The 18,721-nt window shown below is 39.7% G+C and overlaps 1 protein-coding gene across 3 annotated transcripts in view; it reads right to left on the bottom strand.

Moving 5' to 3' along the window:
- Positions 1–18,182, bottom strand: part of LOC140482816 (RAC-gamma serine/threonine-protein kinase) — a 457,507-nt gene extending 439,325 nt beyond the window's left edge. For 2 of the 3 annotated variants that reach the window (XM_072580467.1, XM_072580468.1), the window contains exons 1-2: positions 17,813–18,181; positions 16,326–16,467 (exon numbers count right to left, since the gene is read on the bottom strand). In XM_072580467.1, the coding sequence (XP_072436568.1) occupies positions 16,326–16,371 (46 nt within the window). In that variant the 5' untranslated portion in view covers positions 16,372–16,467; positions 17,813–18,181. Of the gene's footprint in view, positions 1–16,325; positions 16,468–17,812 lie in introns of all 3 variants that reach the window. The other variant, XM_072580470.1, reaches the window with a different exon arrangement.
- Positions 18,183–18,721: the final 539 nt, after the last annotated feature.

The following is an 18,721-nucleotide window of genomic DNA, read 5'->3' as shown; positions in this document are numbered from 1 at the left end:
TATATTGTAAATAAGTACAGCCTAATCGTTAATCACTGTGCTTCATTAGTTAAAAAGGTTGTCATTCTGAAAACGCCCCCTTATCCCAATTGTCTTCTGCAAGTAGCCACTTCTCTATCCATGCTACTATACTACCTCCAACACTATAGGTTCTTTTCTCAAGTAGCCTAATTTGTGATAGTTATCAAGTATCATCTGAAAATTGAAACATATCACATCAATTAGATTAGATTAGATTACGTACAGTGTGGAAACAGGCCCTTCGGCCCAACAAGTCCACACCGACCCGCCGAAGCGCAACCCACCCATACCCCTACATCTACCCCTTACCTAACACTGTGGGCAATTTAGCATGGCCAATTCACCTGACCTGCACATCTTTGGACTGTGGGAGGAAACCGGAGCACCCGGAGGAAACCCACGCAGACACGGGGAGAACGTGCAAACTCCACACAGTCAGTCGCCCGAGGCGGGAATTGAACCCGGGTCCCTGGCGCTGTGAGGCAGCAGTGCTAATTCCTTACCCTTTATCTATCCTGGTTGTTACAAAAGAATTCTAAAATTTGTCAGGTGTGACTTCCTTTTCATGAATCCATGCTGATTCATTTGTCAAGAGTCATACAGCATAGAAACAGACCCTTTAGTTCAACCAGTCAGTCAATGCCGAACATAATCCCAAACTATTAGTCACACCTGCCTCCTCCTGGCCTACATCCCTCCAAACCTATCTTATTCATGTATCCATTTAAATGCCTTTTAAATGCTGTAATTGTACACAATGTTCTGATATAACACAATAGCTCCATTCCCATACGATCTCGCATTATAAGAAAAATCACAGAATAGCAGCACCATTTAAACCAATGAAATTGGAATCGTGTTACAGTCAATACAGGTCAGGAAAGTTTGTGTTCTACAAATAGTGGTCTAAATTCTTCAATCGTGTTATAACCAATTCATGTTTGAGAAACACACATTTGAGCAGAACCAACTGTACCTGCATCCACCACTTCCTCAGGAAGTTCATTCCACACGCGAACCACCCTGTGTAAAAAATGTGCCCCATGTTTTTTTTAAAGCTCTCTCCTCTCACCTTAAAAATGTGCATCCTAGACTTGAAAACGCCCCCATCTTAGAGAAAAGACAATTACCATCAACTCTACCTATACCTCTCATTATTTTATAAACTTCTATCAGGTCACCTCAATGTATTTCTAAAAACCCTATTACATTCCCTTTAAATAGACCAACTTTTTCCAAAGGGCAGATGTTGAGTTAACAGGCCTATAGTTTTTTTTTAAATGTTTCTTGCCCTTTTTATTTAAAAAGGTGTTACAATTTTCCAATCCTCTGGGACCTTTTTTAGAATCTAAGAGCTCCTGGAAGTGGATGCACTGGTAATAAACTGCGTAGACTAGGTTTATTAAAGTTTGTTCTGAAAAGATTCCATATGATACTTGGGCTGCTTTTATTTTAGGCAAATATTTTTAGCAATATATATAAAAATATAGAAAGCTAAAATTTTAAACCCAAGCTTAACATCTAAAAAATGGGGTCAGTAAACACAGAACAAGTCCTGTGAAAATGCCACTGAGTTTATGATTATTGCACCTGAAATGGATAAAATGTTTTTCTTTTCACATTTTTAGAAAGCATTTCATAGCTTTTTTGTTAAAACTAATAAAAAATTCTAATTTAATCTCCACTTCAACTTTAACTTTAAATGCGACTAATTTTAAATTGGAATTTAATAAAAATGTTTTCCTGCCAGAGTATTTGTTTAACATCCTAATCTACCTGATGCAGTGCAGAATTAAGAGAAATTTTTATGATTTAACTACATTGATTTTTTGTAAGATTATAAATTACAAACATTACCACACCTAGTTTACTTCAACTTTGGTTGCATTTATAGTACCAAGGAGGGTGGAAAGGTAGAGAGACTTGATGACAATTGTCTTCCAATGATATCACTGCTCATCTTGTCAATGATCAGGATTATGGATTTGGAAGTGCTATCTAAGTAAAGATTGGAATTGAATAATGGGTTCTAATTAAAGTTAAAATACATTGCCTTTTCACCCATGCACCAGTCTACAATACATATCAGATTTCTGGAATGAAGGGTCTTCCCCACTGGCTTTAAAGTTTCTATGGAAGTGAGTTTAGCACTCTTAAATCAAATTTGTTTTTGGTTCATTCAAGTCCAAAACACAATTTCCAATAATTCACCACCGATAAGTTATCACTTATTCATTACCAATAAAAAGACGTGGTAAAACTCACCACTTGACCAAGGCTGTTATTAAAACATTGTTGAACAGATCTTCACTGCATAAGACTCCCATCTTACTGCTTGATGCTGATGTGGTTACAGAAAATATATTCCATTTCCCAGCCCCAAAATAAAAAAAATCACACTTCTTGATGTATATAGAAACATTTTTCTCGCTTTTTTTGTTTGAATTTGTGTTTTAAATAACCTATGGTCAAAAATGCACAATTACTCAAAATATATGATCAAGCAAAGTAACAATGTGGCAGAGTTCCTGAAACTGACAGCATGAAAACCTACAATACACTTTATTCTAGGAGCTTTCAGTGATCTTAGTCATTATAAACAAGAGTCTGAATTTCAGTTGCTACTTACAATTGGGCTAAATAACTGCATTTTAAATTTCCAAATGATTTACTTAAACACCAATTTATAGAACCTGTTAGTTAGAGTTAATCCTGATCCCTTTAACGATTGTTTTTGACTGAATCTATAGTAAGTCATTTTTAAAAAGCTGCAATAAAGTTGTCATGAGAAGGAAGAATAAAGACCAAGGCTGAACTTGTGTAGGCTACTTTAGTTTGTTTGGATAAATTTAAATACTTAAGTTCTAATTATTGTACTTTTTTTATGGCAACAATCTTACAATAATTCTCAGATCTAAATCATCAACAGGAATCAGATCATTACTTTCCAAACATCTATTAAATGGACCCCTGCATCAAATAGCATGAATGATATTTCAAAAGTTAAGTACAAAAATCACAGGACAACTTTGGTTCCAAACAGGAGGAAAGGCCAAGAACACTTGTTAACAAAACTGGATTCAGTATTTCTATTCATTTATAGACTCAATTAAAAAGTAAATTTATTTTAAAAGTTAGTATGCCTTAAATGAGGTGCTTCCTCAAGGAAGAGTATAAAGTCTGCAATACTGTTAAATGGAGAAAACGTGTTTCAGCTTTTCCCATTTATCTCAGGGTCATCACACTGCAAGTTGACCATCCTTCTCCATCTCTTTCAGTCAAATCATTCATTCTTGTTCCAATCCACTGCCTTTAGATTTCTCACCATAACATTCATGAGACCTTCTGGTCCTTCTGCCTGGCAATGCCATTTTCACTCAACTCACTGCATCCTCTCCCAAACAGATGACAACAGGATTTCAAACTCTTCTCAGCTACTTTATTCAACAATTCCACAAGCTTCAATAACCTTTTAAAACACCGGTTCCTGATCATGTGCTTTTTAAAAAAAATCACTATGCATCCATTGGTATTAGCATTTCATTTGCATCCAGTCATTATTCTGCTCTTAGTAAAGTATTACACACACTTTTGCACAACATCACAAAGCTACTCAATTATAGAGTCAGAGTCATACAGCACAGTAACAGACTTCATTCCAACTCTGTGCTGACCAAACATCCCAAACTGACCTAGCTCCATTTGCCCACATTTGGCCCATATCCCTGCAAAACTTTCCTACCACATAACCACAGCACAGTAACAGACCCTTCAGTCCAAGCCAAACATATACCCAAACTAAATTAATCCCACCTGCCTGCTTTCTGGCCCATATCCCTCCAAACCTTTTCTCCTCATGTACTTATTCAAATGCCTTTTAAAATGTTATAATTATACCCACATTACCCTCAGGAAGTTCATTACTCTCACAAACCACTGAAACATTTGCCCCTTATATCTTGAAATCTCTCTCCACTCACCTTAATGAGCCCTCTAGTCTTGAAACCCCCCATCGTAGGGAAATACTATCTATACCTCATTTTATAAACCTATCAAGTGGCCTGTCAACCTTCTACACTCCAGTAAAAAAAAGTCCCAGCCTATCTTTTAACTCTAACCTTCCATTCCTGGCAACATCCTGATAAATCCCTTCTGAACCTCTCCAGCTAATTTAGTTTCTATAACTGGATGACCAAAACTGGACACCGTATTCCAGAGGCCTCAATGCCTGTACAACCTCAGTGGTTAGCACTGCTGTCTCACAGCACCAGGATCCCAGGTTCGATTCCAGCCTTGGGCAACTGTGTAGATTTTGCACATTCTCCCCATGTTTGAGTGTCTGGGTACTTCCAGTTTCCTCCCACACTTCAAAGATGTGTATGTCAGGTGAATTGGCCATGCTAAATTGTCCAGAGATTTGGGTGCATTAGTCAGAGGGTTGGGATACTCTTCAGAGGGTCGGTGTGGACTTGTTGGGCCAAAGGGCCTGTTTCCACACTGTAGGGATTCTAAAACAAAACCTCACATGACTTCCCAACTCCTATATTCAAAGGACTGAGCAACACCCTTTTAACCACCCTGACCATATGACACAAACTTCAAAGAATTATGTACCTGAACCCCTAGGTCCCTCTGTTCTATAACACTATCCAAGGCCCTACCAATAGGGCCATAGAGATGTACAGCATGGAAACAGACCCTTCGGTCCAACCTGTCAATGCCGACCAAATAGCCCAATCCAATTAGTCTCACCTGCCAGTACCGGCCCATATCCCTCCAAACCCTTCCTATTCATATACGCCTCTAAATGCCTCAATGTTGCAATTGTACCAGCCTCCACCACTTCCTCTGGCAGCTCATTCCATACACATACCACCCTCTGAAAACATTGCCCCTTAGCTCTCTTTTATATCTTTTCCCTCACCCCAAATCTATGCCCTCTAGGTCTGGACTCCCCCACCCCAGGAAAAAAAAAACTTTGCTTATTTACCCTATCCATGCCCCTCAATTTTGTAAACCTCTATAAAGGTCACCCCTCAGCCTCCGACACTCCAGGGAAAACAGCCCTAGCCTGTTCAGCCTCTCCCTATAGCTCAAATCCTCTAAACCCTGACAACATCCTCGTTAATCTTTTCTGAAGCCTTTCAAGTTTCACAACATCTTTCTGCCAGGAAGGAGACCAGAATTGCACGCAATATTCCAACAGTGGCCTAACCAATGGCCTGTACAGCTGCAACATGACCTCCCCAACTCCAGCACTCAATACTCTGACCAATAAAAGATGGCATACCAAACGCCTTCTTCGTTATCCTATCTACCTGTGACTCCACTTTCAAGGAGCTATGAACCTGCACTCCAAGGTCTCTTTGTTCAGCAACACTCCCGAGGGACCTTACCATTAAGGTGTATAAGTCCTGCTAAGATTTGCTTTCCCAAAATGCAGTACCTCACATTTATCTGAATTAAACTCCATCTGCCACTTCTCAGCCCATTGGCTCATCGAGTGAAAATCCTGTTGTAATCAGAGGTAACCCTCTTCACTGTCCATCACACTTCCAATTTTGGTGTCTTCTGCAGACTTACTAACTGTATCTCTTACGCTCACAACCAAACCATTTATGTAAATGACAAAAAGTAGAGGACCCAGCACCAATCCTTATGGCATGCCATGGTCACAGGCCTCCAGTCTGAAAACAACCCTCCACCACCCTCTGTCTTCTACCTTTGAGCCAGTTCTGTATCCAAATGGCTAGTTCTCCCTATAATCTGTGAGATCTAACCTTGTTCACCAGTCTCCAATGAGGAACCTTGTTGAACCCCTTACTGAAGTCTATATAGATCACATCTACTGCTCTACCCTCATTAATCCTCTTTGTTAATCTTTAAACTCAATCAAGTTTGTGAAACATGGTTACCCACAATAATTGTATAAGCACTAACCTTGTATTTTGGTACAACAAACAATATCTCACATTTATCCAGATTGCCTTGGTTCTTCCCATTATCCATGTTCATGATTTCATAAACTTCTATAAAGGTCATCCCTTGCCTCAGATGTTTCAGTGAAAAAAGTCCCAGCTGTTCAGGCTCTCCCTATAACTCAAACCTTCCAGTCCTGGCAATAGCCTTTTAAATCTTTTCTACAGCCTTCAAATTTAACAATATCTTCCTATAGAAGGGTGACCAGATTACACACAGTATTCTAGAAGTGTCCTGTACAGGCACATGTCCCAACTCCCATATTCAATTTTCTGGCCAACACAGGCAAGCATGCCAAATGCTTTTGTCACCATCCTGTCAACCTGCAACTTCACTTTCAAGGAACTTTGAACATGCACTCCTAGGTCTCTTTATTCAGCAACAGCCCCAAGGGCCCTACCATCAAGTGTATAAGTACTGCTCTGGTTTGCCTTACCAAAATACAAACACCACACATAAATATATTAATTAAACTCATCTATCACTGCCCAGCCCTTTGGCTCACCTGATCAAGGTCCTGTTGTACTTAGATAATCTTCTTCACCGTACCACCTATTGCCAAGGCAATCCGAATAAAAGAGAGATATTGTTTGTTGTACCAAAAGGCAAGGTTAGGGCTTATACAATTATCGTGGGAAATCATGTCTCACAAACTTGATCGAGTTTTTTGGAGAGGTAACAAAATTACTAGCCATACATCCAAATCATTTGTATATATGACAAAAATCAGCAGATCCAACACCAACCCTTATGACACTCTGCTGGTCATAGGCTTCCAGTCAAAAAGCAACCCTTTATCACCAACCCCTCTCTCCTACCATCAAGCCAATTTTGTATCTAAATTGGCTAACTTCCCCCACCCAATCTCATGTAATCTAATATTACTAAACGAATCCACCACGTAGAACCTTGTTGAAAACTTTGATGAAGTCTACATAGACATCTACTACTGCCTTCAATCTTCTTTGTCACCTCTTCAAAAAACCTGAAGTGAAGTGAGATACGATTTTACCAATCACAAAGCCATGTTGATGAATCCTAATTAGTCCTTTCCAAATGCATGTAAATCCTGTCCCTCAGAATCCCCTCCAACAACTTGCCCATCACTGAAGCAAGGCTCACCAGTCTATAGTTCCCAGTCTTTTCTTATCCTTCCCTTTCTTAAATAATGGTATCACATTAGCCAACCTCCAGGCTTTTGGCACCTCACTCATGACTGCTGATGATACAAATATCTCAGCAAGGGGCCCAGCAACCTCTTCCCTGGCTTCCCACAAACCTCTGGGAAATACCTGATGAGGTCCTCGCAATTTATCTACCTTCATGCGTCTTAAGATCTCCAGCAACTCTTCTGAAATATAAACTCTTTTCAGGACATCACTTTATTTCCCAAGCTCCCTAGTTTACATGTCCAAATCCACAGTAAACACTAATGTGAAATATTTGTTTATTAGCTCACCCAATTCCTGAGCTCCACACAGGATAGCCATATTGATCTTCAAGGGGCTCTTATTCTCTCCCTAGTTACTCTTTTGCTCTTAATGTGCTTGTAGAATCGCTGCTTTCTCCTAACGCTTCTTGCCAAAGCTATGTGCCCTTTTTGCCCTCCCAATTTCCCTCAAGTATAATTCTATCACCCTTATACTTCTCTAGCGATTCACTTGATCCCAGCTGTCTATACCTAATCCTTGCTTCCTCTGAGCAGAGTCTCAATCTCTCTCGCATTCTCAACATCTGCCAATTTTACCCTTCACACCAACTAGAACATACCATCTCTAAAGTCTCATTTTTAAAAGGGCTCCCACTTCTCAACTGTCCCTTTACCAGCAAACAACCTCCCCCAAATCAAATTTAACCTTTTGCCTAGTACCTCCGAAATTGGCCTTGCTCCCATTTACAACTTTAACTTTTAGATCAGTTTCATCCTTTTCCACAACTATGTAAAAAGTAATAGAATTATGATCACTTGCCCCAAAGTGCTCCCCCACTGACACCTCAGTCACTTGTCCTGCCTTATTTCCTAACAGAAGGTCAAGTACTACTCTTTCTTTAGTAGGTACATCCACATATTTAAGTTAGTTTTCTTGTATACACTTGACAAATTCCTCCCCATCCAAGCCCTTAACACCAGGACAGCCCCAGTGTGCCTGGAAAGTGAAAGTCCCCGATTATAGCCCTGTTATTCTTATGGACATCTGAAAATCTACTTATTTACTTCTCAATTTTCTGCTGTGTGTATGTGTATGGGGGTGCATGCGAAAGAGAGCACAAATTTGGTGGTGGTGGTATAATTCAATACCAAAGTCAGCATCCCTTTCTTATTTCTCACTTCCACCCATATAACTTCACTGAATATCCTCCCCAAGTGTAGGTCCCCTAACCAAAAATGTCACTCTCCCCTCCTCTCTTGCCTCCCTTTCTATTCCTCCTATAGCATCTATACCCGGGAGCATTAAGCTGCCAGTTCTGTCCACCATTTCTGTAATAGTTATGATATCCAATTCCAAAGCTCCCAACCATGCCCTAAGTTCACCCACCTGACCTGTAAGGCATCTTGCATTTAAGTAAATGCAGTTTACTTTACCTCATTCTCTGCCAAATTCTTGTCTGCCTTGACTATTTTGACTTTGCTCCCCTTACCAACTGTACCAGCCTCCTCTTTTCTCACCATCTCTTTGGTTCTTCTGCTGAACCCCACCCCGCCCCAAAGCCATACTTTCAATTTTTAATCAATCTTGAAGGACCTCAGGAATTGGAAGCTACTCACTTTCTCCTGATCTTCACACCTTCACTCAGATTCTCTTTTCTAGGCTCTATGATGGTCAATATATTAGATCTGGTCTTAGTCATTTTTGCCAAATACATAATCATGTTCTCATCACTTAGCTCATGTCAAAAGAACATAAAAAGGAAAAGCAGCCGTTCAGCTCCTGAGACTGCTCCACCATTCAACACAGATGGCTGATCTGATAACTTCAAATCTACATTCTCACCTCCTTTGACAACCTCTCACTTTGACTATATTTCTTCACATATCACTTGCGCAGTCAGAGCACCCATAACAAATCACAAAAAGGAAGAATTCCACCCAACCAATAATGAAGAAACACAAGGACATACCACTTCCAAGCCCAGATAAACAACAATTTGTAACAGGATGAAGTCCAGTTATAAGACCATCCACTGATTCCAAATAGTTTACATTCAAAGTTTGGGAGAATAGTTTACATAAATGGAAAATGATGCCCATGGTACAGTATTGCCTGAAACTGGCACACAGATCCATGCCCAAACCCTGTGAGGAGTGGGAAGAGATATTATCCAGTGTCCAGGGATGGCTAAAAGATGACCAAATTCATTGGTCACTCTAAATGTCAATACCTTAATAGGTAGAGATTGTGAAGTAACTAACCTGATGGTATAAATATGCTAACTTTTAATCCAGCAGTAATAAACCAAATTCAATATTGAGTTTAAAAAAAAACAAGAGATTGCCAATGGATAAAATCCTAATTTCAGGCTATGTTAATCCTTATCTAAACCAGGCTGGCTTTGTGAAGCTTGGGCAGCCTTTACGGATTAGGTGATGCTGGAGTCCAATTTAAAATCAGTTTTTTGTTCCCTTTTAAAAGCCAATTAAAAAGAAAGTTGGAGATGGAATTTAAAAAATCCAGAAAATATAAACAAACCAACAAGGCTCAAAAAAGGTAAAGAGCAGTACAAAACAACAGATCAAATGCAAAAAAAAAGCCATGCTTAAAAATCATCCCAGGCCATGGAAGCATATCGAAGTTTCAATACCAAAGAACAAGATAATTTCAAAACAAGATAATTTCAAGAGATAGATTAACAAAAGATGTTTCTTTGTAGTACATCTCTATGACTCTGGAAAAAAACTACAATGAAGTTAAAGGCTTAACTTTAGTGAGAGAATGAAATCAAAGAGATGCCCCCAAAATTTTAATTGGCTCATAAATGATAAAGTTCAAACACAAAGAAGAGTTAGCTACAAATCAAGGAATCACATCTAGCATCAATCTAAAAAAAAAATCAGAGCAGTTATGAAAGGATGATAAGATTAACTATGTTTTAATAGAAGTCTTCACTCAGTTCTAGGTACAGTATATATTTAAGGAATCCAATTACAAGTCACAAGAGTATTAGCATGAAACGAGACATTGCTGTAAACAGTTTTTATTTTGTATGAATATTTATTACGAGGATTCAGACTCCCTTTTGGTGGTTGCAGTAATGGTGGAGGGGTGTAATTCTTTTTCATCATATATCAAGTGCCAGTACAGTACCTAGCAATATTCACAGAGGATACCATGTAGTTGCCACATTTATTATTACATGCATGATATTGTAACCTATTGGAATAAGGACAAAGTTACTATTTACAGAACAGTGGAGAGAAAGTACATACATATATCAGCATAAACTGAAACATCATTGCAGTGCTTTGTACAAAAATAATTTAGCAATGACTAGTTCATATTATTTTGATACTTCACATTACCTTCTAAACACACAGGCAATGGAAATAGGATGTAGTGTTCATACTTTTCTCCACTCCCCCCAATTTACAGCTAAACAGATTAAGCAAATCCAAACACAAATTAAAACTACTTTATCAAAACCTGCGTTTTCTCACATATAGAAAACAATGTCATAAAAGGTGCTTACAAGAGTTAGATTGGATTATCTACAGTGCGGAAACAGGCCCTTTGGCCCAACAAGTCCACACCGCCCCTCTAAAGAGAAACCCACCCAAACCCATTCTCCTACCCTATATTTACCCCTGACTAATGCACCTAACACTGGGCAGTTTAGCATGGCCAATCCACCTGACCTGCACAATTTTGGATTGTGGGAGGAAACCGAACCCAGAACCCTGGTGGTGTGAGGCATCAGTGCTAACCACTGAGCCACCCTAGAATTAAAACAAAGCTTCTTGAGCCTAGTAAAGTACTGAGACTAAGTAAAGATTGGGACCATCTCTTTAGATTAGAAATTGTTATGGAGAGATGGAATGAAATGTTTGAAATTCAAAAAGGTACAGATAGTATTGAAAAACTGTTTCCACTGATGAATGGTCGAGATCCACAGGGAAATAGCTGTTTCATTTATGCCAAAAGTTCTTACAATCTAAGTATGCTGCCTAAAAAGGAAGGCAAAAGAAGATTCAGAAAGGAAGTTATGGGCACTTGAAAAGGTGAAATAAAAAAAAAGCAGGGTTACAGAACAAAGTAAAAATTAGTCAGTTAAGTCATGCAATATAGTTCATAACCAAATACCAACTGAGAACGAGAAACTCCAAATATAATTAATACCTTAAGAGAAAACAAAAATTGCGGGAAAGGTTCAGCATGTCTGGCAGTGTCTGGGGAGAGAAATCAGAGTTAATGGCTCAGGTTCAGTGACCCTTCGTCAGAACTGATGGTAGCTAGAAAAAAGCTGATTTTTGATGCAGAAGATAGGGGGTAAGGAGTAAACAACAGCTGGAGATAGAGTCCAGAAAGAGAGAGAAAACAGCTGGACAGATAAAGGAATGGATAACAATCAGCCTGGGAGAATGAATAGCTGTTGATGGACAATTCGTGACTAATGATGGGTGGTGTGCAACAGCAGACCAAGTGACAAGGCCTAGTGTGCAGGGGCTGGAGTTAAGATCATGGGAAAATGTGCCTCAAGCTTGAAATTTGCCTGAAAATAAACTTGATATTGAGTCCAGAAGGCTGTAGAGCTCCCAAACAGAAAATGAGGTGCTGTTCTTCCAGCTTGCGCTGAGCTGTACTGGAACTCATAGCACGCCTGAGACAGGCGCTGGCCGGGGGACAGAGTGGTGTGTTAAAGTGGCAGGCAATGGAAAGATCAGTCTTTTTTGCAGACAGAACGTAGGTGTTCATAAAGCGTTCACCCAGACTATGCTTTGTTTACCCAATGTAGAGGAGACCATATTGTGAGCGAGTGCAGTAGACTAGATTGAGTGAACTGCAGGTAAATGGCGGCTTCACCTGGAAGGTGTGTTTGGGCAATGGAGCGGAGGAAGTAAACAGGCAGGCATTACACCTTCTATGGATCCAGGGAAAACATGCATCAGGTTGTGGGAGGGATGTTGGGAGTGGACCAGGTTATCTCAGAGGGATCTGTCCTTGTGGAAAGCTGACAGGATAGGGGAGAGGAATGTGTGCCTGGTGGCGGCATCCCATCGGAGGTGATAGAAATTGTAACTAACGATTCTCTGGATGTGGATGCTGATGGGACAACAGGTGAGGACATGAACCCAATCACTGTTGGGAGGGAAGAGAAAAGAGAGTGAGGGCTGAAGTGCATGTGATGGCTCAGACCTGGTAGAGGGTCCTGGTCAGCTACTGTGCTGGGGAAATCCTTGGTTGAGGAAGAAGGTGAACATTTCAGAGTCCCTTTTGGGAAAGCATATGTGCACGAGCATAGAGAAGTTGGTATCATCAAAACAGAGGCACCAGAGATGAAGGAACTGGGACAATGGAAGTGTCTTTACAGGAAGTAGGATGCAATATTTCAGTGTTGGAATGACTAATGTGAAAAGCGTGATTGAAATAGCAATTCATCTCAGCAGGTTCAAAGTACCAAAGTGATGGAAGGGATTGTTGAATCTGATCAAACAGAACTTGCAAAAGAACAAACTGCTACTAACAGAGTTTGGGTTCGAACAAGGCCACTCATTTACAGACCACATTACAGATTTGATCAAAATATTGTCAAGACAGTTGAATTCTAGAGGCAAGGTGAGGTGAGATCAGCTGCCTTTAACATCAAGGCAGTATTTGTCTAAGTATGGTATAAAGGAGCCATAGCAAACTGAAGTTGATGAGAATCAAGGAGGAAAACTCTGCTCTGATTGGAATTCAACCAACACAAAAAGGTGGTGGTTGCAGTTGTTAGTCCAAAGATCGCATCGCAGGAATGCCTTAAGGTAGTGTCCTAGACCCAACAATCTTCAGTACTTTAATGCCTTACCCTCGATCGCAAGGTCAGAAGTGGGGATATCCCACAACAATGCTCATTTATGCTGTGGAGGTGCCAGTACAAGACTGGAGTGGACAAGGCCAGAAGCAACACCACACAAAGTTATAACCCAACAGGATTATTTGAAACCTCACGCTTTTGGTGTACTGTTCCTTCGCCAGATGGAATGAAGAGAAGTGCATAGCCACACAAGTTATAAGCAGCGAGATCAAAAGATTGTACAAATAGGGAGTGGAATGTCGACAAGCTGAATAAGAAGTCTCTACAGGTGATCAAAAGCTCCAAAGCACCATTCAGCACTCCTGAAATTCTGAAGCAAAACAAGTCCAGTCAGACAGACCTAGACAGGCTTATCAACCCAGTTTGGATCAAGTAACATTCAAATCATATTAATGCCAGTAGATGATAGTCTCCAACAAGACAGAATTTAACATCGTCCCTTGACTGTCAATGGCACTATAATCTCTGAAACCCCCATCAACATTCTGAGGCTTACCATCGACTAGTGAGTTGAGAAGATTTGAGAAATCTAGCCACCAGAATACATGAACATCAACTAGCCACAATAAAACATGCATGAATAAAAGAAATGGTGGCAAGTAAATCAGCACTTCAAAACCCACAATAAAGTGCTGTTAAAACAATAACAATGACATTAAATGAGAGAAATGTTGACCTACAGTCAACATAGAATCTCAAAGGAGCTGCTCCTCAAAACATGATTGTCTCTCTCATGCTCAGTCTCAACTTCTCTAATCACATAGCTAGAATTCAGGTATTACAGGTTAGGATCAAGGATACCAGTGGAGGGGGGAAATAGGTGGTGCAGACAAGCCAAGGAGCTGGGTAACTCCAGTGAATTTTATTGTCTAGTTCTCAAATTCTTTAAAGACACCAAATGGAGGCCAGTATCAGTGATCCAATCTATAGGCAATCTCAAATCTATGGCTGTCCAGAGAATCAACATTTGTGCTAGTAATTGTTTTTTTTTCATATTTAAATTGACTGTAAAACTTATTTAATTCAGCCTCTAGCTCGCTGACAAGAGACTATAATAAGCTATAATGCAGCAAGGCATGAAAAATTGGATAAATATTTAGCAGGAAAAGAATTGCAAGGCCATATCCAAAAGTAGGTTGGAGTGGGAACCAATTTGATAATTGTTAAAAGAGTCATTACACATATGACTGACTGAACGGACACCTTCTGTGTTTCAACATTCTATTATTTCAGCCGCCACAATTGTTTGTTTCTATATTTGTGTATAGATTTTCAACATCCACTAAAAAAAGTATAGCATTGGGAGTCACTGTTAGTGAATTAACCATCTCTATAAAGTGGAATGTGTCTTTAATGTAAACTAGGAAACTTCTGTGCTCAAGTCTTCTAATCTATGCCTATTAAGACATCAAGAGGTGGTACATTAGTTTGGGAAACAAAACTAAATTAATTATCTGATTGTTAGCTTGGTGTGAAAATTAATGTGTACAGTCAAATCCTTGGAAGTGAGTATCCTGATACTTGTTAGTAATGACATTTAAAAGGCTGAAGATTTGTGGCTTATCTTGCACTAAGGAGTTAAAATATGGATAATTAAGTTAACAAACATTTATAGATTCCAAGTCAAATATTTAACAAAAACATGCACACAGCCTTTGTATTTGTGCTGTTTTCTCTAAAGAACCACAAAATATAGTACTTCACAAGTACAGGTCATTCTGCTATAACGTGTTTTGTCAAAGTGAATTGAGGATGTTATTCAGATAATGCAAACTTTCTACTAAACAGGTATAGCAATTTTCTATTAGCTGCCATCTACAAAACAATTTCTATAGCAGTTTTCCATGAAGAAGATGCAGAGGAACAACTGTCGCGTTATAGCAGAAAGACCTGTAGAGAAATTAATGTGCCTACGTGACTGCATCACCTGATAAAGGAGTCAATGAAAATAAAAAAGAAATCCCTGCAAACAAAAATTGACCTTCAAGAAAATCTAAATAACAGTTCAAGAAAAAAATCCTTGTCTCATGAACAGCATATATTAGACTCCTACCTTCAGGTGTTAAAATCTATTAATCTTGTCCTAACCTAATTTTTTTTGAATGGGAAAATTAGTGTTTATTTTTAATTTCTATAATAAATCAGCCCCAAGGACCAAATGATTGGATTAAACCAAAAATAAGCACAAAATGCTTGATCTTATTTTACATTTAGAAGTATCAACATCATGAAAATTGTTCCACGGACCTGATCTTTTTCAGCATAAAATGCTTTTTAAATATTCAATATTAATTCAGCAGTTGTTCATTATTTCCACAATATTAATGTTGCAGATTGAATGCCAGCATTAAATATTGTACACAAGCAAGACTGATGTCAACAGGAAAAATGTTAATTTTGTTTTACTGAAACTAACTTCAAAACACAAGTGCTCCTGGGTTTTAAGAGGTATCATTTCTGCTCACATAGTAGATAGACTATTTTCCCTCCTCAATAGACCAACCAGATTAAAACTAATCAGATAGTAACAGGGCTTTGAAACAAAATAACAAAACTAAGCACAATTTCCAAAAATGTAGTCTGAGTTTTACAAGTCTTTAAATTGAATGAATATCAATAGTTCTAAAAGTCAGTCTGTAAGCGCTTCAAGAGCAAAGTTTCGAACAAACCTACATCTATTGCCTTGGAATTGGCCTGTGCGTCTTCCAATCACGTCTAATATGTAAAAACAATAGCTATTTTTCCCCTAAACAGCAGGACTAGACGTTACAGTCAAACGCCACAGTATTAGACAAATGCACAACTTCTCCACAGGGAGGAAAGTCAGTTCAGTAAACAGGAAATTACTTTGTCATTTCCAAAATCCCTAATCACTTAAACTATTTTTAAAATCGCACAAGCGAATAAACATAAGCCACTAAGGATCAACCGCAAACATTACCTTTAAAACAACTGAACAGAAAAAAAAATGGATGAAAGCCAAAACTAATACACATACAGTTCTGTTTCCTATTTTGAGTGCTATGTAACAAATGCACCAACTGAAGTAGGCGTGACTCAAAGAAAGTTAAAAATCTACTCGAAAATTATGTCGAATTGACATGTCAAACATCCCGAATCAAAAAAGAAATGTTTACAAGTATTTTACCCGTTACGTTAATACTGAAAACACGCTGCCTTACACTGTTTCTTTACGCACAAAACTCTACTAATACATTCTCATCCCCGCCCAGTTTCATTCATCCATCCTCAAAATCTGGTTCCAGTCTAACTTGCTTAGAATTTGGGAGAACATTTACTATAAGTAACCTTACCTCTTTTCTGCACCCATCCTTCCTTCACAATAGTTATATCACTCATATTAGCGGTCCCCCCCGAGCCCAGTTAGTCGTCTTCGGGACTGGCTCTGCCCTTCCCACCGCTCCCTCCTCAAGGCAACTTCCACTCCGATAGCCACTGTTGCCAAGGAAAAACAATATCACAACTTGAACACGAAAATGACGCATTTAAATGATCACATTATTACAATCTCAGTCTTGTGATAATTTAATGACATACTTTAAGAAAATTTAACACTTAAGGACATCCGTTTTTACAAATTAGTGATTTCTAAATAGACCTGGCTTCTCAGTTGATCCAAGAAAAACTCAATCAAAAACAAACATTAAAACATATTATTCAAATAAGTCGAATAAAATTATTTCTATACATAATTGGGAATGGTGTAAATAATCGGTCTCTGATGTTATTTTCGGCAATCTTGAGTTTTTTTGGTCAAGATTTGACTTTCCAGATCAAATATTGTTAACCCATTACCTGTAGAGTCTTATTCATAAGAATATTCACATCACTCAATTCTAAATTCGTCAACATAGACTTATAGTCTTTTTTGTGCAAAAAATGAAAGCAAGTGTTTATTCGTCATCTTTAAGCCATGAATATTGATTTAAGTAGCATGAGAGAAACATTTGACAACATACGCTGTGTAGACGCAGTCTGTCTACGCCCTCCACCCAAGGCCATATACTTTTCACAAGTTTAAAATATAAACCTTGAAAATAAAGCGAAATTAAAACAAATGCACAGGAATAAACCCCCACAAAAATCCAAACGTTATTTTTTCTTCAAAATCACGAAACATTCGCCGAATCAGTCTGGTGTGCATGTATGTTATTTTTTTAAAAATCATAAAACGTGTTCGGTAAAAGTGTAACACGCAGTCTGGTTGGATTATAAATAGTCGCCACTTTATTTATTCCTGATCGGTTGTGCGAAAACAAGTCCTTGAAATACAAAAAAAAAGCCCATCTCAGTAAAATTGCACGCAGGCCTTTACACCCACCAGCAACCCCCTCTTCTCCTTCTGATAAATTCAACTCAGTCAAGGGGAGAAAAATAACAGTCGTCCAATATTACAAGGAAACATCCGCAAATAAGTTATCGTTGGTCCCCCGCCGGCGCAAATGTGGTGTAAAGTTGTTATTGGGATTAGTTGGCAGTAGTTACGGTGATGGAGGAGGATGGTATAACTAGGCCAGAGTCAGTAACCCCTCCTCCTCCATCATCAGTATCATCATTCCCCCATCTCACCAAAAGGCAAAGTCTCCCACATTTATGAATCCACGCACACCCCCAACCGCACCGTAAAGCATGCGCCACTCGACCCAAAGCTCAGAACGTACAGCCGTGAAAAAAAGTAATAAAAATATGCACCGGCGGGGGAAGTAGAAGTGGCCGACTCCCCCCTCTCCCAAAATACACCCAGTCCAACATAGACCAAGCATCTCCATCCTCCCCTTACCTTTTGCGCTCAGTGGCGGGCCGGCCGGCCGGCTTCACCCTTCTCCTGCCGGACCGACCCACACTCAACGGCTGTTCTTCGGGCGTATGGGTGAGGTGATGGGGAGTGAAGGAGTGGGAGTGGGAGTGGGGGTGGGGGCAACGCGGCTCGACTTCGTTTCCCCTCCCACCCAGCCGGTGTTTTAATGATTGAAAAATTATTGGTGTGATTTAAAAATATACAAAGATAGATAGGTAGATAGATATTTAATTGCCACAGAATTCAAACTCCGGTTCCTTCTTGTTCTTGTTGACTTTGAGGGGAAAACTCCTGACGTCACCGGCGACGCGTCTCGTGCTCTGTCCGTTACTGGAGTTTTTTTTCACCAGCCCCCAAACCACCACCTCTTTCCCCTCCCCCCCACCTTCCCTTTCCACGCGCCCTGCGTCCTCAGGAGGAAATCTCGCGAGATCTACTGCGCCGCCCTCCCTTGCTCATGTCCTCCCACTACCAAGCCGACCCCAACTTTGTCCGTGACCCTTTCCGCCACGTCCCTTTCCTCCAATCCATTCTCCACGCCGTTGGCTCCACCTCCACATTGCCCCGCCCTTCCTCCAACCGCCTCCTTGCATAGCCCCCTGCCCGCCTTCCCCCGCCCCTCTAACCTTCCGCCGTCCCCTACCCCTCAAGCTGTTCTTCTTTTCTCGGTAGTAGTGGAATCAGATGGTTGGAGGTGTCAGTGCGTGAGAACTTCTAAGCGAAATAGTTAGTTGAATGAAATAAATAATAATAGTAGCGGTATTATCATCAGCGAGCCTGCGCCAGCGCTACTTTGCTATTACATTTAGCAATGTGTTCTTACAGGTCCAGCTTTGAGACTGGCTTCAGGGAGGTCTTCAATGCAGATTCTAATCTAAGTAGTTACACTTT

Source organism: Chiloscyllium punctatum, chromosome 11 (genome assembly GCF_047496795.1).
Source record: "Chiloscyllium punctatum isolate Juve2018m chromosome 11, sChiPun1.3, whole genome shotgun sequence".
Lineage (NCBI taxonomy): Eukaryota > Metazoa > Chordata > Chondrichthyes > Orectolobiformes > Hemiscylliidae > Chiloscyllium > Chiloscyllium punctatum.
Note: the sequence above shows the minus strand (reverse complement) of the source record. Positions and strands in the feature narration are given on the sequence as shown.